The 23587-nt window shown below is 47.2% G+C and overlaps 1 protein-coding gene across 1 annotated transcript; it reads right to left on the minus strand.

Moving 5' to 3' along the window:
• Positions 1-7607: 7607 nt before the first annotated feature.
• LOC142058348 (duodenase-1-like) lies at positions 7608-10203 on the minus strand. Its single transcript, XM_075095485.1, is given in 9 exon segments — positions 7608-7675; positions 7678-7743; positions 7746-7773; positions 8334-8432; positions 8435-8593; positions 8694-8835; positions 9581-9644; positions 9647-9729; positions 10142-10203. Coding segments are annotated over 9 exon segments (771 nt in total).
• Between the last annotated feature and the right edge of the window lie 13384 nt (positions 10204-23587).

The raw sequence follows: 23587 nt of genomic DNA on the forward strand, positions 1-23587 counted from the left end.
GACAGGCCCAGGAATTGAGTGGCATTTGACCAGAAATACATGTTAGTGCTTAGGATGAGTGAGGGGAAGGCTTGAGAATTTTTACGATGTAGTTGGACATCCTATAGCCTCCTGTACTCATACATAGCAATTTTGGATGTTACTTGTTCCATACTATGAAAGAAGGGAGCCAAGTACTTGGAGTGAAACAGGAGGACTTAGAAAGGAGGTGTGTTTCTACAGCTACAGTGGAGCCTCTGGGGCTGTTTCTGTCCTTGTACAGGTATGTACATGTGTATTCCTGTAGCTGCGTGGGGTAATGCAGTGCTTTTGAGTACCAGCAGGGTCTTAGCTGTTTCCTCTACTAAGCACAATGCTGATGAATGTGTGCTTAACCACACACAGCTCTGCAGTGATAAAGGGAGGGATGTGAGACCCATTGTTTGTCAGAACTGGTGTCTTCCCAAGAGAACGGGTTCTTTCACAAAGGTTCATGTAAGAAGCAGAGTTTGTCTAAAATAACAGTTCAGATTCAATACACTCTTTTTCTTCTGGCCAGCCAGTCAACATGTCTTGCACAAGTTGTCAGTGTGGTCTCTCAGCAATACCGCTTTTTCATTTTCTATCTCTGAATTTTTCTATCCTGTCACCACTCCACAAAAGCACATCCTTGCCCAGCCATGTCCTGCTCAGATGATCCAATATGCGAACAATCTCCATATTTCAACATCCTAAAGCATTTTACAGCTGCAAAGCTGTAGGGGAATAGACAGGGATCGGCGACCAGAAGATCACGGGCTGTGACGGAAAGATAGACTCCTCCCCATAGGAGTGGCAGGAACAGGAAGCACAAGAGCTATATAAGCGTGTGACGCAGCTAAATAAACGGACATTTTGTATCCATCATATTGATGTCTGTGCATCACTGTCCCCAGGGTGGGTAGAGCCCTGTGTCCCGGAGATATGTGGCCCAAGATAAGTTCTCCCGTAGAAGCGTACAGCTACAAGTGGTGACCCCGACGTGGTCGGCGGGGCGGCATGGCAAGTTCGCCGGGGGGAAAAGATAGCTTGAGGCACGCAGGGGCGGGACGGGGAGCCGCAGGTCGGCCAGCGCGCCATGGAATCAGTCGTAAAGGTACTGAAGGGATTGGGGAAGGAATATGGTACTTCGATATCGAAGGCGCCTACCTCAAAGGCCATCCAATGGATGATTACGCAGGGGCTCATACGGAGTCCTGCAGACATATTTAATAAGGATAAGTGGGTGAGAATTAAAGAGGAGTTAGCCAAAAGGGCTATGATGGGAAAAACCCAGTACATACAGCTCTGGGGAAAGATACACCGATTACTATTGAAAGCTCGGGATGATCAGGAGACGTGGCGGCAGGCGCGGCGGTGCCTGCACGGTGCTACAGGCGACAGTAGCCCGGAAATAGACCCAGGAGGGGCAGTGGGGACGCAGACAGGGGCAAGCATCGCGGGGGATGGGAAAGAAGGGGAGAGTTCGGACGGAGTAGCCTGGCCAGCGACTCAGTCTGAGGCTCCCGAAGAGGTGGATCGGGAAGCGGCGGTGTTCCCTGTTGAGCCAGCAGGACCTTTGGAATGCCCCCCTGAATACCCTGGGACGATTTGGCACAGGCGCGGGGAGGGTGACGTGGCAGCGGATGCAGCGGGAGTGACGGAGCAGAAGGAGAAAGATGACCAGCGCCGGAAGCAGCGCCGGCAGAGGCACCGCCCTCTGCCCGACCCTCGAGACTGGCTCCTGGGGCAACCCTTGAGATGGGAGTCGGACAAGGAGGGGGATTGGGGTGCCTGGAGGGGAGGACAGGGGGGGTATAGAACAACCTCGAGTAGCAGCGAATCAGAAGCTGGGGGAGAAACCGATGCCCACATGTGGGAAGAGGGGGCAGCTTGCCTGCAGCGCGCAAAAAAGAGGCATAAGGCAGCAGAGACTCGGAGGACCAATCAGAAGGAGGGAGGAGAGGGACCGCCAAAAAGGGGAGGTCGGGAGCGCTGCAGCTCCGGAGGGGTCCGCGGAGGACGTGCTGCAGCAGTTGCAGCAGGTTATGCGCGCACTAGGGGAAGTAACTCGGCGGCAGGCAGGACTCTTAACGAAGGGGGCGCCCAGGCGACAGTCAGTTGAGTTACCTAACTGGCGGCTGATAGCCAGAGATTGTAGCCTCGATGGAGTAAGGATAGAGATGCCCGGGATATTCCCTGTCCAGATAGCTCCTGGAGGAGGGGCAGGGAGCTGCAAGCGGTAACGGAGAGTTCCCGCAAAGCGTATAGCGAAGTGGGCAGGTATGAGAAAAAGGCAGAACCTTGGCAAAAGATACAGCAAGGACTAGCAGAGCCATTTACAACATTTTGTGACAGGTTGCAGAAGGCTATTATAGAATCAGAATTGCCACCAGCAGCCAAGGATGCAGTCCTTATGGATTGCCTCCGAAATCAAGCAAATCCGCAGACACAAGATGTCCTCCGCACCCTGGCGGTGGGGGCATCATTGGGTCAAACCATTAGGCATGTCTTGCGCCAGGAGGCGTTGAATCAGCATGGCGGTGCGGGAGCACACGTCTGCCAGAATCCTGACTGTGGAAGCGAAGAAAGGGTGATGGTGCAAGCGGCCGGGGTGGGGCCGAGATGTCACTTGTGTGGACAGCAAGGGCACTTTAAAGCTGGGTGCCCGCTAGGGGAAAGGGGAGGACGTAATGGAGGAGAAGCGCGCCCAGTAGGGAGGTGCTGGGCGTGTGGGAAGCCAGGACACCTGGCAAGAGATTGTCGAACTACGAAGCCGGGAAACGGCCAAAGGAGGGCGAAGCGAGGGGGATTCGCGCCTCCTGTGAGTCAAATGGCCCCCATCATGGTGCCAGCGCCAGGAGCTTGGCCCACCGTAGCGGGCCAAGGGGGAGTGAACCTTCAGGCAGGGGAGCAGAACCAGCAAGATTTGCAGGTTACAGCCCCCGCGTGGCCTTGGTCATAGGCTGTAACGAGAGACCCATGGCAGCAGTGATGATTACCCCACAAGAGCCGAGTTGCCCGGCACGGATATGCCTGGGAATGTTAGTGGATACCGGGGCAGATGTCACAGTGATGCCACTCGAATGGTGGCCACCAACTTGGCCCCTTGCCATGGGAAAGTGTATAATAGGGGTAGGAGGAGAACAACAGACGAGAACTAGTACTTGCCCTGTGAAACTCGAAGTCATGGACGAGGAGGCAGGGAAGATCCTCACGGCCGTAGTGACCATACTAGTATCAGATGGGGTAGCAAGCCCCTTGTTAGGGCGAGACGCCCTTGCCCAGATGGGGATCGGGTTGAAAAATTTAGCATAAGGGCCACTGCCTCAGAGAGGTTTTGTCACCACAAGTTAGTGTGGAAAACCGAACAGCCCGTCTGGGTGGAGCAGTGGCCCCTGACCACAGAGAAAGTAGAGGCTGTAAGAGCTATAGTAAAACGAGAGCACGAAGCAGGGCACCTAGAGCCCTCGATGAGCCCGTGGAACACCCCTATATTTGCTATAAAAAAGAAAGATAAAAACCAATGGAGGATGCTGCATGACCTTAGAGCAGTAAATCAGCAGATGGAGGACATGGGACCTCTCCAACCTGGCCTACCAGATCTGAGTGCTGTCCCGAAAGGATGGCGAGTCATTGTTTTAGATATCAAAGACTGCTTCTTCAGCATTCCGCTACATCCAGATGATAGAAAGAGATTTGCCTTTACTCTGCCCGCGGTGAACTGCGCAGAACCAGGTAGTAGATGGCAGTGGAGAGTACTTCTGCAGGGGATGAAAAATTCTTCAGCGATCTGCCAGAGGTATGTGGCTTCTGCATTGCAGCAAGTAAGGCAACAGTATCAGGAGAGAATCTACATGATCCACTACATGGATGACGTCCTCATAGCTGCGCCCACCGAGGCGTTGTGTGAACAAGTCTTTTCAGACACCCAAAGGGGCCTTGCGGGACAGGGCCTCAAGGTAGCTGAGGCAAAGGTACAGCGAGGACCAGTGTGTGGATTTCTGGGTGCTAGAATACAAGGGGATTCCATACAAGCTCAGCCTATTAAACTTACACCTAGGGTTAAAAATTTACATGATGTACAGAAGCTGGTAGGAGCACTGCAGTGATTGCGGACATTCGTGCGCATCACCGGTGAGGAGATGCAACCTTTCTATGCGTTGCTGAAAGGGACCGACCCATGGGAGCCCAGGAGTTTAGACCCTGAGGCAGTCCAGCAGTTGCAGATGATAGAACGTCGAATGCAAAAGGAAGGAGTATGGCGGTGGGACCCCCAAGAGGAATTAATTGCAGGTTGGATTCTGACCGCTGGTGGAGGGTTAGGATTGCTATATCAAATACGGACAGGGGAAGAAAAACCACTGCGATGGGTATATCAGAAGGTTCCCAAGGATGCATTCTCCACAAAAGTCAAGGTAGCCAGGGGAATGATTTGGCGTCTGTGACGGGAAAGCAAGGGAATCTTTGGGAAGGAGCCAGATAAGCTGACAGTGCCGTGGAATGGGGAGAAATGGCAGAAGGCGGTAGAGAGTGAAGAGGATATACAATTGGCAGTATACTCATACCCAGGGAAAATCGTCACAGGCACGGTACAGAGGTGGGCCGAGACAGCCAAAGTGGTGGATTTGAGTGTGGATAGTAGAGTTTTGGATACCCCTCACCCAGGACCAACATATTTCACAGACGCTTCCTCGAAGACGAACAGAGCGGCGGTAGTGTGGAAACAAGAGAATAGTTGGATGCGCCAGACGTATGAGGAGCAGGGTAAAAGTGTGCAGTGGCTAGAAGAGAAAGCGCTAGAGATGGCCCTGCGAAAGGATATAGATTGGCATATAAATGTGTGCACAGACTCCTTATACGTGTATAAATTAGTCATGTCCATGAAACAAGAGGGTGTACCACACACGGAAATTGCCTTGATGCTAGAGGTTGCTTTATCGCAGCGAGGAGCAACTGTGACAGTAATTCACATTCGCAGTCATCAGACGGGGCCTGGACCACTGATTGAGGGGAATCGCATGGCTGATGAGGCAGCCGCGGGAGTCTGGACATTGGCGGAGGCAAAGAAACTGCATGAACAACTGCACCTGGGTGCTAAAGCCTTGGCAAAGGAGTGTGGCATCTCAATAAGAGCAGCAAGAGAAGTAGTAGCCACCTGTCCTTACTGTCAGCACTCGCCATTGTGGGAGGCAGGAGTCAACCCTCAAGGACTGGAAGCAAATGCTATCTGGCAGACTGACTTTACTGAATGTCCACAGTTGGCCCCTGGACGGCACCTGGCAATTACAGTTGATACATATAGTGGAGTCATCATGGTTACTCAACATCGGAAGCGGACCGCAACGCATTTGACTGCGCATTGGACTACGGTAATGGCGTGGCTTGGAAAGCCCACCGAGATAAAAACAGACAATGGACCATGCTTTCGGGCTCGAAGTACCGAAGAATGGTGTAAAGCTTGGAATATTGTATTAAAACACGGCATTGCTTACAATAGCACGGGGCAGGCAATAGTTGAACGTGTTCATCGCACCTTGAAAGCAAAAATAATACAGCTTGTGGAGGGGGAGAGGTATAAGGGAGCTATACCCATAGCAGCTCAGCAAACTGTTTTAATGCATGCATTATATTCGCTTAATCATTTTATACGCGGGCAGGAGCAAGTTACAGCAGTGGAGAAGCACTTTGGCAAAGCTCAAGCAGGCGAGCGCTATCCGCAGGTACGAGTAAGGTTCCCAGGCAGTGAGCAATGGGAGAGAGGATGGAAACTGAGATGCCTGGGGAGGGGCTACGCCACGGTTGAGAATGAAGGGCGCATAGAATGGGTGCCTGCAAAGTGTGTGAAAGCAGAACTGTGCAAGGATGTATAATGAATGATCCCTTTCTGAGTTGTCTCTTTGCAGGGTCTGCTGACATGGATCCTCATGCTAGCCGTACCATTGGGAAAAGAAATGAGCTCCTTGACAAGATCGCAAGCAATATTGCAATGAGAGCGACACTGGGAAAGGGCGGCAAAAGAGAGATATAAACTGGAACTGGATAGTAATAATTGGGGGGATCTTGTTGTGTGTAGTAACCATGGTTACTTGTGGGCTGCCATTGTTATGCTGTGTTATAAGACAAATCAAAGAGCGCCTGCGAGAGTTACATGAATATAGACCTGACCGCAATATGTATCCGCTTACGCAAGTAGCTTTGTAGAATTTTTAGTAGCATGGGGAGGGGGAGATGTAGGGGAATAGACAGGGATCGGTGACCAGAAGATCACGGGATGTGACGGAAAGATAGACTCCTCCCCATAGGAGTGGCAGGAACAGGAAGCGCAAGAGCTATATAAGCGTGTGACGCAGCTAAATAAACGGACATTTTGTATCCATCATATTGATGTCTGTGCATCACTGTCCCCAGGGTGGGTAGAGCCCTGTGTCCCGGAGATATGCGGCCCAAGATAAGTTCTCCCGTAGAAGCGTACAGCTACACAAAGCAAACACTTTGCTGAGGCTTGAGAGGACAGAAAAGCTGTGAAAAGGCGGGCTGGATTTAAAACCTGTCTAAGGATCCTGAGGTGGCTCCCGGTTGGTACTGGAAACCCACAGGATCTCCCCTTGGATGAGGTAATACCTTTCTTTCTGAAAGACTGGGTAGAGTCATTTGGAAAGGCAGTTGTATCTACATGCTGATTTCACAGGAAGAAACAAAGGAAGATGGCGGATAGAACTGCTAGCCAGGAGGGATTGCATGCCCCATGGGCCCTTCACCTGGAACACCAGGTTCATGTGGAAATGATGGCACCTACAGCTGAGCTGGACTACCCAGAGCTATGAAGGAGGAGCAGCGTCTTCTCTCTGTCTGTAGCCCAACACAGTGCGTAACCAAATCTCTGGTTGGCCACAGGCAGAAATGGTCCGCTGATATTTTTCCAGCATAGTGTCTTTCTGAGTGAATGAGTTGAGTTGGTGGGAGTTTGGATAAGGACACTTCATATCACCCTGACATCAGCATCTGAAGGTGCCCCCCCTCCCCAACTGTGTTACTTCCTTCTGCCATCAAACAGCCACCTGTGTTTCCACCTACTCCTCTACCTGTTTGTCCTTCCACTCTCCATCCATCCATCCATCCATCCATCCATCCATCCATCCATCATGCATCAGGGACAACTCTGTAATTCTGTTTTCTGCCCTTATCTGTCAGTGAACTTTTGTGCCCTGTCCACATCCATTGTGATACACTCTGAAGACTCCTGTTCCTGCCCCAGCCACCATCTTGCTCATCCTGTCCCAGAGAGTGTCATCTCCTCATTCTCGTGCTCAGGTGTTCCGTCCTGTTCCCAGGGAGGCTACACACACAAGCAAGTTTGAACATGTTTTTATTGGTGTCCAGAAAACAGAGCAGGAGGTAGCACTGTCGGGCAGCAGTGGGAAGAAATGAATAATGTGGACCTGTGTGTACTTGGGACCTGCGTTTTTACCTTGCCATGGAGACATTCCTCAGCACAGAAGCCTGTGCCTATGCTGTGAGGGCATCTCTGACTCCTTTTCAGCTGCCCCTGGAAGCCTCTGAGCATTAGCAGATGTTTGATGCATTGTGGAAATGGGGTGCTGAGCATTTTAGTCAGAGGAGGGAGAGACAGGGAGGTCTTGGAGGACAAACTTCCTCAGCTCTTCACGTATCCAAGATGAGAGATTCCTGACAATGCTTCAGGGAAGATGCAACATTTGTGTCCATAAGAAACAATGCCTTCCCACTGCAGACTAATGGGTCACCAGAATCACCCTGTAAGGTAAAAGGAGTGAGAGGGGTCACACATGTCAGAATACAGCTCCCCCTGCGCTAAGGAAGAAACTGGCCCTCTTGCCTCCCCCCATGTAAAGAACATCTTCTTTCAACCACCTCCCTCCAGACCCAGCTCTGCAGGGCTTGTAGATGCCTTACTACTCCTCTAAGCCAATCCATGAAGCAATTCAGTCCTGGAGGCTATCTCTGATTCAGAAACTGCCTTCATATCCCTGAAAAGAAGAATCTAGTCCTACTTTAGACATGTGGGAATATTTGAGCCATCCCACTGTGTCAGGACATTATAACAAAGGATTTACATGAGATCTGGAGTCTGCTGGAGCAGTGGCTAGGCTGGGTAGAACAACCCCAGGTGTATAAAAAGGCACACGATGCTGACAGCTGGGCAATGCACCCCGGTTCAGGGAGTATGTCAGCTTCAGAGTTCCTAAGAGGAGCCTCAACATATCATCCTGAAGAACCTAGTTAATTTTAATCCCCTTTGTCCCTCACCTGAGTCCCAACCTCATGCCAAGCTTGAGGCCCAAAGCAACACTTACATGGAAAATCGATTTTTTGCCATTCTCATCACCAGCACAGATCATGGGCACAGATTGATAGTGTTTCAAAGGCATCTCACACATTTCCTCACGTGCTACATCTTCAGGTCCATCTCCATCAGCACATTAGTTGTTTTCCATGTTATTGATGTTTCACCCCAGCCAGTCACTTTGCACATAGTTCCTGGTAGCACATCCTCATTGTGATAGGGCAAGGGGATAAAACTCACTTTCTTATTCAACTTGGCATTGGGCTGCAGCTGCCAAGCAGAGAGAGCATAGGAATGGGAACAAGTTCATGGGGTTGGGGAAGTGAGCAGGGGGAGATCCCTCAGACGGCAAGCATGTGTGGGGGTATACCTTCAGCAGCATGATGTCATTTACAAGGGTATCTCCTGAAGAGCTGGGATGGATAACCCAGTGGCCAATGTGGAATGCCTGCTGGCTCGGCTCTTTCTTATTTATGTTGTGGGCTCCCAGAGGGACAGTGATATTCACTTTCCTGCGAGAAAATACCACCATGTTCCAGCTGCACTGATCACAGCCACACAGTCCCCATGTCAGGTGGTTTGAGGGAGGTAGAATCATACAATCATTAAGGTTGGAAAAGATCTCTAGGATCATCAAGTCCAACCATCAACCCAACACTACCATGCCTCCCAAACCATGTCCTGAAGTGCCACATTTACACGTCTTTTAAATACCTCCACGGATGGTAACTCTACCACCTCTATAGGCAGCGTGTTTCAATGTCTGACCGCTCTTTCAGTAAAGAAATTTTTCCTAATATCCAATCTAAACCTCCCCTATAGAACCATAGAATCAAGGTAGTCGTGGGCTGTGCCTCCCCAGAGATTAATTCTCAGCAAGTTGCCCTCTGTAACCTGGGTTCCTTCCACGTTCAGATGAACGTCCCCTACCCCATGCTGACGTAAGTCTGAGGTGGCCCATTCTGAAGATAAAAGGGAAGCTGGGAATGGGAGACAACAGCCTCTCTTCTCTAACAGTAGCTCTGAGCCATGATAGAACTGTAGACATGGAGACCACTGCTGAGGACTCCTGTGCCCAGTGGCACACAGCCCCAAGCAGACAATTCCTGCAACTCACAGGGGATGGCTTGGCTCACAGAGAGCCATGGTGTGCCTAGAGAGACACAGAGCACTCTTTCACCCCAGACCAGGACTGTGGCTCTTCATGACTGTGTGAGACTTGAAAAAATCCCATGTACAAGAAAGACAGGGCCTTACGTTTTTCGAGCCACACAATGAGCTGCTGAGAGCACTGCATCTTGGTGAAACAGGAATGCTCCACGTCAGATTCATCTGGCACATTTTGAATTAAGAAATGAGCCATGTAGGGCCTGGAGTGGGCCTTAGCTTCCAATCTGCCAATGATCCTTCCTGGAAGAGAAATGAGAAGTGTTAATATCACATATACCTCTATTTCCTATCAAGTTTGGAGCTGCATGAGGGAAAAGATCATCCTCTGATGTCATATGCAAATGACGCTAATAACTCTCCTTCCTTGGGCTGTCCACAGCATTGTTTATGCACAATGGGGAATAAAATGAGCAACACTTCTTGGGGATGAATGACCACACCTGACTCTGGCTGTCTGAAAAGCTATCAATGGGCATTACACTAGTACCTGTAATGTGCCACTGGTTTCAGGCACAGTGTGAGCTGAGAGATATGACTAAAGCAGAGAGTAGAGATATAAGAAGAGGCAAGGCAGGTACGAGACAGTTTTCCTACTCAGTGCCCATTTCTGTCCTTGCATGTCCTCGTCTAAATCTCATCTCTTTGTACTCATGAGCCCCAACCCATGGCACAAGAAGAAAAGCACTTGCAAGCAGAAGGAGAAGCAACATCTTCTGCCACTGTCCTGAAGAGCCAAAAGATTTGTTATGGCCGGGCAGGAGACATGTACAGAGAGGCAAACTATACGTACAAAGTTTGGAGCTGAAACAGGAAACCTCAGCTTGTTGTTTGCTGTGTTTGTTCTTACAAACCCCAAGCTGTGGTTTGGTGCAGGGTTCATGTCACAATCATGTCACCAAAACATGATGACATGCTTTTGTCACCATCCTCTCCAAAATTTGGAGAGATCTGGGCTTGTTCAGAACACCCGGAGTGCTCAGTACTCAGGCAGCAGTGGGAGGAGTGGGATATGTCCGATTGAGTGCATATCTCATTGGAGACCCTTGGCAAGAGCCTCCTCGGAGCCTAGGTATGGGTTGGGTGGTTTTGTTTTGGTTTTGGGTTTTTTTCTTTTTTTTTTCCCTGTCTTCTGACAGGAACAGTGAGAGCTGAACCAAGCAGGTGACCTGGTTCTTACTGGAGCAGCTGACTGCCATCAGAGGTACCCTTGGGATATCAGAAATCACTTGTCAGAGTAACTAAGGCACAGGACCTACTGGAGACTCATAGCCTCCAGCACTAGTGTTCTAGATAACCAGACAAGTCCACAGCAGTGAGGAAAGTCTGAGGTCAAGCTTGGAAGTCAGTCCATGGACCAAGGTCCAGGTCAGCAGGTTACATGACCAGGCACAAGCATGGCTGAGACACAGCTGGAGCTGGAGCTCAGGTGGTGACCAGAGTTGGACTCTCCTCTTCAAAGCAGCTTCCATGAAAAGGGGAGCAGCCCTGGATGAGGCCTCTCTGACGTTCTCCCTGGGAGCACTGGCTCCAGTGTTACTAGAGGGAAGGGACAGAGCCCTCAGTTGCGCTGGCTCTAATTTGGCCATGAGCCTAGACAGTCAAACCTCCAGGATGGGGGATGCACTTAAGACACTGACACTGAGGATGGAGACTGGACAGCCTCACTAGGCAACTGATTCCAATGCTTCACTGTTCTCATGGTGAAAAAAAGCTTTTCTTACACGTAGCCTGAACCTCTTTTATTTAACTATTTATTTCTTAATGTCTACCCATTATCTTTATCTCTCAATCTCCCACTATTTGCTGCTGTGAAGATCCTGGTTCTGTCTTCCTGATGGTTGCTTGCAGGTATTGGAAAGCTGCTGTGAGGTCCCCCCAAGTTCTGTCTGAACAAGTCCACTTCCCTCAACCTCTCCTCAGTGTAGACCTCTGTGGTACTCCACTTGTTACAGGTCTCCAGGTAAAGTATGGCCTACTAAGCAGCACCACCACTCTCTGAGCCTGATCATCCAACTTGTTTTTACCCATCCAGTTGTCCATACACTCAGATCATAGCATCCTAGCCTGGATAGAATTTATCCTGGGAAACAATGTCAAAAGCCTTGATAAAGTCAAGATAAATGACAATCACTGCTTCCCCCCATCAATAACTCCAGTCATTTTATTACAGAAGGGAACCATGTTGGTCAGGTCTGGATTACCCTTAGCAAATGCTTGCTGACTGTTTCAACCCCCTTCCTCTCTTTCATGTACACTGACATGCATTATAAGAGGACATGCTCCCTGATTTTTCCAGAGTTCTTAGAAAACCTCTGCTTCTCCTGTTTACTAGATTTCACCTTTCACATTTTATTCTTCCAGAGCCTGCCAGCATGACATCTAATCTGAGTTAATCTCCTTCCTGGAACTTTTTTAACTGTCTGATTTCCATCCCACCGAGAGATAAAGCAGATAGCTGCAACCACTTTGCCTTCTGTGGTGTATGAGATATTGTGTTATCAGAGGAACGCAGACTCAAACTGAGGAGACATTTCAGACAACACCAAGCTGTAGAACTAAATGATAATAAACATTTGAGCAATCTCCCACCCCTCTTCAGTATTCTGATGTTTCCAGGAAAGGGTTGGTGCTTTCAGCAATTCCTCTTTTGGCTGGTAACTCAAAACAACTGTAAAGTAAGAGACTGAGTCTTCTCTGTGCCCACGAGGAGCTTTTCTGAGTATAAGACAAAGTAATTCTTTTACAACCACCTCAGCATAGCTTTGCATCCTAGAACTCTTGGGAAACACCTGAAATCACAACCCCAAGTTTCCCTTCTCTGGCTGCTTGGAAAAATCTCAAATGCTAGTGAGATAGTAACACCATAAAGGTGTTGGAGCCAAGCAGAGACAAACAGAACTGTGACATAAGGGAGCATGAGCGGAATGCCAGGGTGGTGCATCAGGAAATCAGAGTCTTTAATATCACTGACAATAAAATCAAACATTCCAAGCCAGAAGATACTGTGCAAGGCCTATGACCTCTTGAACTGGCCCGTGCAATCACACTACTGAGCCCATGGGCTGGGGCATTGTGTGAGGGATTTTAGACGGTGGTCTGTGTAGGGCCATGGAAAAATTACAAACCTTTGTGTCCTTTGTGTTGGGCAGGGCTTGGTCAGTGGAGTGCACAGCTGCACTAAGGGTACGCTGTCCTGTGTATGGGGCGGGGGGGGAGGGCAAGGAGCCCTCAGCCATTGGAGTTTTGACTCCCCATGATAGAGGCAGCATGTTGGTGTGTCCTTTGTGTTGGGTGTTGTCATGCTCTTGTTACTGCTCAGTGCTGTTTGTGTGGCTGTAAACTTATTCCAGCTGATTTATCTTTGTGCAGGTTGACCTCATTGGAACAATTGATACATCCAGTTTGGTATTGTGGTCATCTGAGGTGCAGCTTTAATTTGTAAGATGTTTAAACGGAAAGAAACAGGGGGTGTAAAGAACCCCTCCAGTTGATAGACCTGGCTGGACAACAGAGCCTTGGTGTACTTTGTGGGATAAATTAGAGACATGTACTCATGCGGGATCCAAACCATGGGGGCTTTGGAACCTATGGAGGTGTTAAAGCATTGGGGGGATGTTTGGAGTGATGGCACTTGTCTTCCCAAGTAACCATTATGCCTGATGGAGCCCTGCTTTCCTGGAGATGGCTGAGCACCAGCCTGCCCATGGGAAGTGGTGTATGAATTCCTTGTTTTGCTTTGCTTCCGCGTGCAGCTTTTGCTTTACCTATTAAACTGTCTTTATCTCAACCCACGAGTTTCTTCACTTTTACTCTTCCAATTCTCTCCCCCATTCCACCAGGGGGGAGTGAGCGAGCGGCTGCCGTGGTGCTTGGTTGCTGACTGGGGCTAAACCACGACAGTCCTTTTGGTGCCCAATGTGGGGCACAATGGGTTTGAGATAACAACAGCTTTGATTGGAATGTGCTAGACTGAATTTGTAGCTGTTATTGCTGTTTAGCTATTAATAGGCAGGCTTCTGTGTTTGCTATGGGGCTTGCCTGCCTTACTGTATATATATATACACACTGTATGCCTTAAAGTCTAGTGCTCATTAGTGGCTGCTTTTTGCTTTTTCTGCTTGCTGTACTGTTGTACTGCTTATCACCTTACTTTGCTGTGCCTGGGAATCTTATGATAACAGCAATGGCCATGTGCCTGGGCTGGCAGATGGCCAGGGCCCAGCTGCTGTTTCTGTGCTGCTGTACTGGACAGACTGGAACTCCAGTGTGGACTTGAGTCAAAGGGACTGTGACCTGTGGATGAGTCCATGTGGGAGCAGGACACCCTGGAGAGTCTGCGGCCGTGGCTAATAGATATGTAGATATGCAAATGCTTATACTACTATTCTCTGTCTGGACGCAATTGAAACACACTATGGAACACCAAATGAAATACTATCAGATAACGGTTCTCATTTAAAAAAACAATCATGAAGTAGAAAAATAGGCTGCTGAGAGAGAGATACAGTGGGTGTGACATTTACCTTCCCACCCACAGGGTGCAGGATTGGTGGAATGCCTTAATGGCCTATTGAAACAACAACTGCATAGATTAGGAGGAACAAAGGACATGGGATGGCTAGATCATCTTCCTACCTCCATGAGTGTGCTGAATAACAACGTGGTGGCAGGAGATAAAACATCCCTCTTATTGATGAGGCGTTGTTGCATGTGCTGGCCACACGTGCGGGAATGCCTAGTCAGTACTTTTCCACTGAATCTGCTGAGGGTATAAAAAAGTGTGGCTCAAAACAGAGGAGAGAGGACACAGACCATGCTCTACGAACCTCAGGTGATGCCCTGAAGGTGTTGCGCCTACCTCCCTTCTCTGTGATGACCCTGCTAATGGCCACCCTCCTGCTCAGCGGTGTCTTGGGTGTAGTTGGGTTGGTAAGACTCTCATAAAGGGAAAACAATATGGGAGTAACTGCTTATGCCAGGCTATAATAGAGCAATAAATACTGTTGTGCTTTTTAAATATCGTGTGTTGGGTGAAATTTGTGCATAGGAATCCTGCAAACCTGATACAGGCATGTTTCGGCCCTGCATGGTGGTGCCGTTATGGAATTATTATTCTTTGTGCCTGTGTATTTTTCTGTTCAAAATATCAGAAGGGTCCAAGTGGACATACCTGTGTTGCAAGTTACCACGGCAATGTCTTTAAAGGTGAGCACTGAGAACATGTCCTGCCTCTCTTGGGATGTGTCATGAGACATATGGGAGGTGACAGGCCTCAAGACCCACTCAGACAATCACAGAGGACTGTGAAAAGCAGAAAGAGGCAAACCTGAGCTGTCCCATTCACACCAGCTACCTGGAGGCATCCCTAGAACTGACTGCTCCAAGACTCACAGGGAAATCTCAGCTTGGAGGTACCTGGTTGATTTGCTGTAAAGCATAGACTAACTGTGCATGCGCGCTTTGTTGGTGCTCAGAGGACTGGAATGTGGGCATGAACTGGAGGTTAACTTCCATGAAAATGGAGACACATCGTCTGTCCCTTGCTGTGAGTGGAGTAGACTAGACCAGAGGTTTTTGAAAGACTGAACTTCAGCAAGGTAAATCCAGGCACATCTTTCCACTGCTGCAAATGACTTGAAAAGCAAGTGGTCATTAGAAGGACTGAGGACAGGAAACTTTTTAAGCACTGCAGCTGATACACAGCAGAGGCAGAGACTTCCTTCTTTGGTTGTGATCAGAAGGGAAACTTCACTCCTAATGCCTGTGAGTGGCAGAGCAGTGAGTAGCTTTGGCAGAGGGCAGAGATGAGAGACTGAGAAGGCAGAGCTCCAACTGGGACTCCAGGTTCTGCTGCCCTTGAGTGAGTGCTCTTCCTGGCTTTTCACATACCCCTTCCCCTATTGATTCTAGTTTAAAGCTCTCTCAATCAGCTCCACCAGCTTACATCCAAAGACTCATTTTCCCTCTCAGGCCCCAGTACACCTTGTGTCTCAAAGGCTCTTCAATGGTTTAAAACCCTGAATTTTTGGCAAAGGCACCAGTTCTGGAGCCAGATATTGATAACCTGGCTTCACCTGTTTCTTCCAAAGTCTACCCCCATTACTGGAAGAATTGAGGAAAACACTACCTGCACTCCCGAGTATTTTAGCAGTCGTCCCAGGGCTCTGGGAATCCCCTGTCTGGAGTAGGGTATTCCCCTGGGGTCATACTGGGCTTATAAAAAAGTTATTGAAAATTTTGGTATTCACTGTAGTAACATAGTTATACTAAATTAAAAGACTGCATGGAGTTCTCCTCCTACAGAAACTCTGGCTATAACCATCTCAACACATTTAGTTATGAGAACTTTGCATTCAAATACAAGCCAATCAAATGAGTATGAGATGTCCTAAGTTCAAGAGAGGCATGATCAATACATGCAGATTGTTGCATGCAGATTGCTGTAGATTGGTTCACATTAATATATGGGGGGGGATTTGGGTTGGTTTTTATTTTTAATTGACAGCTTCTCTCTCGTAGCAGTGGGCAAACAAGCATGAAGACAACAGTCAACTCTTCTTATTTTTTTGATGTATCAGTGCTACTAAGACTTGAAGATTTTCAAACCTCAACTCCTCTGGATGACAGCAACGATTTTCTTTAAATCTTTTTTTTTTTTTTTTAAACATTTTTACTCATTTAAACATTTAAACATTTTTAAACATTTAAAGCTTTAAAATGCTTCCAGTACCTGGACTGTCACTATCTTCTCCCTGTCTCTCCCAGCTTTGTATTACAGACAGTATGCCCTTTCTTTCCTTTTCTTCTTTCCAGCAGAAAACAGATGGAGATGTTTTTGGTCCTTCTGCACTGATAGGAAACCTGTTCCAATGGAGGGCTATAGAAGTGCAAAAACAGGTAGTATTACTCTCATCTAGTTGGGGAGGGTGGATTTGAGGAGTGAGGCAGGGCCTGATTTTGTGGATTTTAGTTCTCATCCTCTCTTACAAACCTTTTTGTCAATGAGCAAACCTGAATGACTTATAGTGCCTACAGACACTATTATAACCAATTATCTAAGAAGAAATGCCTTGTTTTCCATCTTCTGAAAGCCTGACAATTAAATTTACTAGCATAAACAATGCCTAGAAAAAGTAACAGATTTAGCAGTTCCACAAACAGGTAGAAATGGAAACTACCTCCAGAAAATATAATAACTGCATCTTTTAAACTAAGCTCCAAAATTAATAATTAAATAAATAGACAATTTATTAATAAATAAATGAATTAAAATTAAATAAAATTAATAAACAGAATCACAAAATCATTTTGGTTGGAAAAGACCCTTAAGATCATGGAGTCCAGCCATTAACCTAACACTGTCCACCACTAACCCATGTCCCAAAGCGCCAGATCTTTTAAATACCTGCAGGGATGGAGACTCAACCACTTCCCTGGACACCCTGTTCCAATGCTTGACAACCCTTTTGGTGAAGAATTTTTTTCCTAATACCCAATCTAAACCTCCCCGGTACAACATGAGGCCGTTTCCTCTTGCCCTATTGCTTGTTCCTTGGGAGAAGAGACCAACACCCACCTTCCTACAGCCTCCTCTCAGGTAGTTGTAGAGAGCAGTAAGGTCTCCCCTCAGCCTTCTCTTCTCCAGGCTAAACAACCCCAGTTCCCTCAGCTGTTCCTCATAAGACTTCTTGTCTGGACCCTTCACAAATACACATTGGAGGAGATCTTTAAAGATCAATTTCCATATGACTATGCTTTTCTGCAGTTAAAAGTGATGCAATAATGGCAGCAAGCATATTACATACTTGTCTTGCCTCCTTACAACCGTCACATACTGGGATAGCAGTTTTGTGCCTGGCTTGAGAAGTTTGTTAACGCTTGACTGAATCTTTTTTTTGCAAGGGACATAAACCTGTCTGGACTGAGTGGTGGCCAACCAAAAGTAAACACCAGGATAAACTTATATGAATGCAGGAGGAGGTTGTCCAGTGTCTTTTGCTCACAAGTTCTATGCCCCCCTCTGTAGCAAAAGGTGGTTTAAAAGAAGAATTAGGTCTGTCCTACTAACTGGGTGAGAAAAAACCCTGAGTGGTAGCATATAGATAGGTCACAAGAGACCCAAAGTAAAATAAAAGCAGATCCACTGAACACTAAAGGAAAAGAGTAAAAGACCCTTAATTTTGACCTAATTCTTTCCATGAACATGCATCATCAGCCTTCTGTTCATAGCCTTTCAATATTACTACAGAAACTGTGTCTAAGGGGAACACTTTCAAGTAGAAGGACATTGTCTCAATCCTCATCCATTTCTCCTAGATCCCTAAATGGTGGAATGGTTTTTGGGGTTTTTTGGGGGTTTGTTTTGGGTTTTGGTTTTGGTTTTGGTTTTTTCTGCCTAGCCTTCTGCTCAAATTCTTTCTTCCTTTGATCCTCCTTACACTTCTTGGAGAAAGCCTCTGTCAAGAAAGGGAGTGGTTTTTGGGAAGATCTGTAGTGAAAATGAACTGAAAAAAACAAAACAAAACAGTTCAGAAATGCATCTTTTTGACAACTGCAGGAAGAATTGTGATGCATATGTGCTCAAATCTGTGATATGATCATCTGAGGCAGCAACTTTAATTTCTTGTACATGCTTTCTTTAAGATTTTGGCAGTTTCCAACTCTAAGTCTTGGCTTGCACAAACATCTCTACATGGCTTTTCTAATCCAATTAAAATTACTCAGTTCCTTGACTTATACCAATCCCTTTGTTGCTTACAGTTAAAGGTAGAATCAGAACACTGAGGGATTTTCCTACTGTTAAGTCCTTTTTGCAAAAACTCATGAAACACAAAAGCAGTTTGCAGTTTACATTGGGGCATAGAGTAGAGTGGGAAAGCATCCCTCAGTTGTCTCCTGCAATTTGTAATGTTGCAATTTGAACTGAGATTTTCTGTTATGAATTACTTGAGATGTAACAGTGGATAAATAGTGACACAATAAGTGCTTTCTACTACCCTGTGTGTTGCACTGTATCCTTGGCAGTCATCACTTTCCCCTTAGGACAGAAGGAAAACTTGCCAACCTCTCTTAGAAGTCTGCTCTACCATGACATTACTGTAATATTTCATTTCTGGGCCTGGTTCTTTCACCTTTCTTTCCCAGTGAAACTTTACTGATGCTTCTGCAGTTTCTTCTCCACCTGGTAGCTTATGTTTAAATCTTGGAAAAAGGCAGCACCACATTGAGGAAAAGACACCATTTTCCCTTTGCAGCTTGCATTAACCAGCTTGCATTAACCAGCTTGCATTAACCACAAGAGCAGAAGAGTCCTAATCAGTCTGTACCAGTGACTCACTATCCTCCTTCTCAGAAAGGTTATTCTGACATCAGTTATGCTGGCTGCAGTCAATGCCTGGAAAACAGCTTCAGCACAGGTATTGGTTGCTTGGGAACACAAATGCTATAACCAAAATGTTCCCCCTTCCTCCTCCTTTCCCAGAGCTTTTATTGCTGCGCGTGATGTCATATGGCATGGAATATTCCTTTGGTTGGTTTGGGTCAGCTGTCCCAGCTATGTGTCCTCCCAACCTACTGCCCACCTACAGCCTACTCTCTGTGTGGGCATGGGGCAGGGGGGAAGAAAGAAAGTCTTGATGTCATGTAAGTGCTGTTCAGTAAAAGCCAGAATATTGGTGTGTTATTGTGGTGCGTTCATGTTGCCTAAGGGAAAAATTCCCACACAGTTGCTCTCCCATTTCCCCTTCCCAACAACACGGGGAGAAAACAGAATGAAAAAGCTTATTGGTCAAAATAAAGTCAGGGAGATCACTTATCTTAATACCGTCAAGGGCAGAACAGGCTTCAGCTGGGGAAAATAAATTCATTTACTGCAAATTAAAATAGATCTGGGTAGTGATAATCAAAGACAGAAATTAGAGCAACACATTCCCTCTCCCTTTTTTCCAGGCTTAACTTAGAGAAACATAGAATCATTAAGGTTGGAAAGGACCTCTAGGGTCATCAAATCCAACTGTCAAACCAACACCACCGTGCCTCCTAAACCATGTCCTGAAGTGCCACGTCTACATGGTTTTTTAATACCTCCAGGGATGGTGACTCCACCATGTCTCTGAGCAGCCTGTTCCAATGCCTGACCAGTCTTTCAGTAAAGACATTTTTCCTAATATTCAATCTAAACCTCCCCTGACACAACTTGAGGCCTTTTCCTCTCATCCTATTGCTTGTTACTTGATAGAAGAGACCAACCCCCACCTCGCTACAACCTCCTTTCAGGTAGTTGTAGAGAGCAATAACATCTCCCCTCAGCCTCTTATTTGCTAGGCTAAACAACCCCAGTTGCCTCAACGTCTCCTCATTAGACTTGTTCTCTAGACCCTTCACCAACTTTGTTGCCCTTCTCTGGACATGCTCCAGCAACTCAATGTCCTTCTTGTAGTGAGGGGCCCAAAACTCAATATGGTATTCAAAGTGCAGCCCCACCAGTGCCAGGTCCAGGGGCATGATCACTTCCCCGCTCCTGATGGTCACGATATTCCTGATACAAGCCAGGATGATGTTGGCCTTCTTGCCCACCTGGGCACACTGCTGCCTCATGTTCAGGTGGCTGTCAACCAGCACCCCTAGGTCCTTCTCTGCTGGGCAGCTTTCCAGCCACTCTTCCCCAAGACTGTAGCATTGCATGGGGTTGTTGTGACCGAAGTGCAGGACCTGGCACTTGACCTTGTTAAACTTCATACAATTGACCTCAGCCCATTTATCCAGCCTGTCCCGGTCCCTCTGCTAGCCTTCCAACCCTTCCAACCCTTGAGCAGATCAACACTCACGCACAATTTGGTGTCATCTGCAAACTTACTGAGGGTACACTTGATCCCTTCATCTAGATCATTGATAAAGATATTAATCAAGACTGGCCCCAAAACTGAGCCCTGGCGAACACCACTCGTGACTGGTCGCCAACTCTGTTCACCACAACTCTGGGCTCGGCCATCCAGCCAGGTTTTACCCAGCAAAGGGTACACCTGTCCAAGCCATGAGTTGCCAGGTTATTTAGGAGGATGCTGTAGGAGACAGTATCAAAGGGTTTACTAAAGTCCAGGTGGATAACATCCACAACCTTTCCCTCATCCGCTAGGTGGGTCACCCTGTCATAGAAAGAGATTGGGTTGGTCAGGCAGGACCTGCCTTTCTTGAAGCCATGTTGGCTTGGGCCTGATCCTCTCATTGTCCTGCACTTGCCTGGTGAACACACTCAGGATGAACTGCTCCATAATCTTCCCTGGTACTGACAAGGACCTGCCTTTCTTGAAGCCATGTTGGCTTGGGCCTGATCCTCTCATTGTCCTGCACTTGCCTGGTGAACACACTCAGGATGAACTGCTCCATAATCTTCCCTAGTACTGACAGAGTTAGAACTGTTGTGACTAAAACTTGTTGCTTCGAGGGAATCAGAAAGGCTTCAAGACAAGAAGCTCCAAAACAAATTTATGATGTTGACATTTGACCTTAGAAAAGCAGATGTACAGAACCATAAAGATAAGGAACTGCAGAGCAAACACTAAACCAGAACAGACTATCCCTCAAGGACAGTATATACGTGATCTCAGAACTGAGTTTGTATGAAAGCAAAAATTAACTAGCGGACACAGTGAGGAAGAGTATATCCTTCATCCAGAGACCCCTGACTACCACCGGAAACACCAACTGGCATGTGCAAAAGACATTTGCATAAGATAATGAGTTCTCAGAAAATTAATGAATATGTATATTTTTCTCAGAAAACCAATGAATATGTATGTAAAGGCTGTATAAGTTACACAACTAATCCTGTGTGGGCATGCATATTAGAAGGAGTGATAGTGATCCCCTGTGCATCCAGCACTGCAATAAAGAATACCTGCTTAATAGTCATTCAGACTATTGAGTCCGGATTTTGGCTTTTCACGGCATCAGTATCAAGGTCAGGCTGACTGGCCTGCAGTTCCTTGGATCCTCCTTGTAGCCTTTCTTGTAGATGGGTGTCACATTGGCAAGCCTCCAGTTACCTGGGTCCTCCCCTGACTTCACTCAATTACTCCTGACTCCTCTACCTTACTCAGACCACTGCCCCAAGCAGCACAGAAGGTGTGGAGCATGGGGGTGTTATGGTCAATACATAACCATTTTCTGCTGCTCCTTCCTCCTCAGCTTTTCCCCTTCTTCAGTGGGGTCCTTCTTATGGCCTGCAATTCCTTCAGGAAACATCATGCTGCTCTGCCATGTGGTCCTTCACGGGATGCAGGAAATACCTGCTCCCATCCCTCCTTTCCCTCTGACCATGGCATTCGCAGGGTTGTTTCTCAGTCTCTTTTTTCCCCTCCTCCTCTGCCTGTCTGCGGTTTTCTGCTCTTACATCTATTTTCCCAGGGACACCACCAGCTTGGCTGATGGGCTCAGCTGTGCCCTGCCATGGGTCTATTTTGGAGTTGTCTGAAACTGTGTCCAGCACAGGGGCAGTACCTGATCTCTTCTTACAGAGGCCAATCATGCAGCCTCACATCCCCCCCCACTCCAAAAGCTTGCTGTGTAAACTAGTAGACAGTTATCGACACTGTTTTAGCCACAAATACAAAGCACAGCACCGTATGGGCTGCTCTGAAGAAAGTTACCTCCATCCCAGCCAGACCTATTGACTATGTTGCACAGACGGTCACAGAGTTTATTAAAAAGTAATAATAATTTATTGGGATCCTTGCTCACAAGGTGAATCAAAATCTCCCAGAAAGGATGCTTGGCCCCTGTTGAGGTGGTGATGGGACTTTCTGTTGCAAGAGCCTTTGCAGCAACATCTTCAGGTGCATAGGACGAAACTCTCCAAAATGTTTTTCTCCTGAATTCTTACACTGAGCTGGTCTATGGTACTCTTTGTTCACTCCAGCACACACATGATCGACCTGAAAAGTCGATGGGTACTGGACCTATCAATGAGTCTAGGTTTGGCACCATGGTCCAGGGCAGGCCATTGTCTCATCTATGCTGAGACTAGCATGGCAGTTCCTGGACCACACAGGAAATTAATTACTATGTAGAATGGGTTTGCACAAAGCTACACCACAGTTATATCTAAAAGAGGATTTATAAACTGAAGAAGGGTTTCACCCTTCTACCACATAACTACATTTCCCTGCTTCTGGCCACAACTGTAAGAAAAGCCTAGGAACTAGTGCACTCAAAACCACACCAGTATGTGTTTTGGAATCTCAGTTCAGGGAAATCAAATCATTTGCCTACTGACAGGCATGTAGTTCTGTCGAGATGCTCTTTAGAAACCCATCTAGTCTTCTGGTTCAAAAAGGCACATACCTCATAGGTTCTGTGTCATTGTACTTATCTAATCAGTAGAGGTTACATTTACACCTTCTGTATTTGCAAGCTGGGCCCAAATTGTCAGTAGGGGCAGAGCTAAATATATTCATAACCCTCCTCTCACTCAGATAATTTTTCCTTCTTCTAGACCAGAGAGTGAAGTCAGAACTATGTAGCAGAGAAAGAACACTTTGTGGAGGTCTCCCAGCATGTTTGTTTTTGGTACCAAGTACACAGCAATCAGGGCCCCATAGAAAAGTGTCATCTCAGTGAGGTGACAGGTTTCTATGAACAGGTAGAAAAAGCCTTATGCCTTCCTGTGGAGGATGAGATCCTGAGGACAGTGTTGCTGATGTACACATGACTGTCAAGAGAAATGGGAGTAGTGTCAAAAGGGAGGCCAAGATGAACATTACAAGCTCAGTTCAGTGGGTATCACTGCACAAGAGCTTTACCAGCAAAGTGAAGTCACAGAAGACATGATCAGTTTCATTTGAGCCACAGAAAGTTAACAGTGGTGTCAGAGAGGTGACTATGGCACTAGCCAGCAAGCCATTTATCCAAGATCCACCAGCTAACTGGAGGCAGCACCTGCTGTTCACTATGGTTGTGTAATGCAATGGTTTGCATATTGCAATGTACCAGTCATAAGACATGACAGTCAGGAGACAACATTCTGCACCTGCTAGCCCAGTGAAGAAAAAGCACTGCAGAAAACAATCATTAAGTGAAATATTGTATTTGTTAGGA

Source organism: Phalacrocorax aristotelis, chromosome 6, assembly GCF_949628215.1.
Source record: "Phalacrocorax aristotelis chromosome 6, bGulAri2.1, whole genome shotgun sequence".
NCBI classification, from domain to species: domain Eukaryota; kingdom Metazoa; phylum Chordata; class Aves; order Suliformes; family Phalacrocoracidae; genus Phalacrocorax; species Phalacrocorax aristotelis.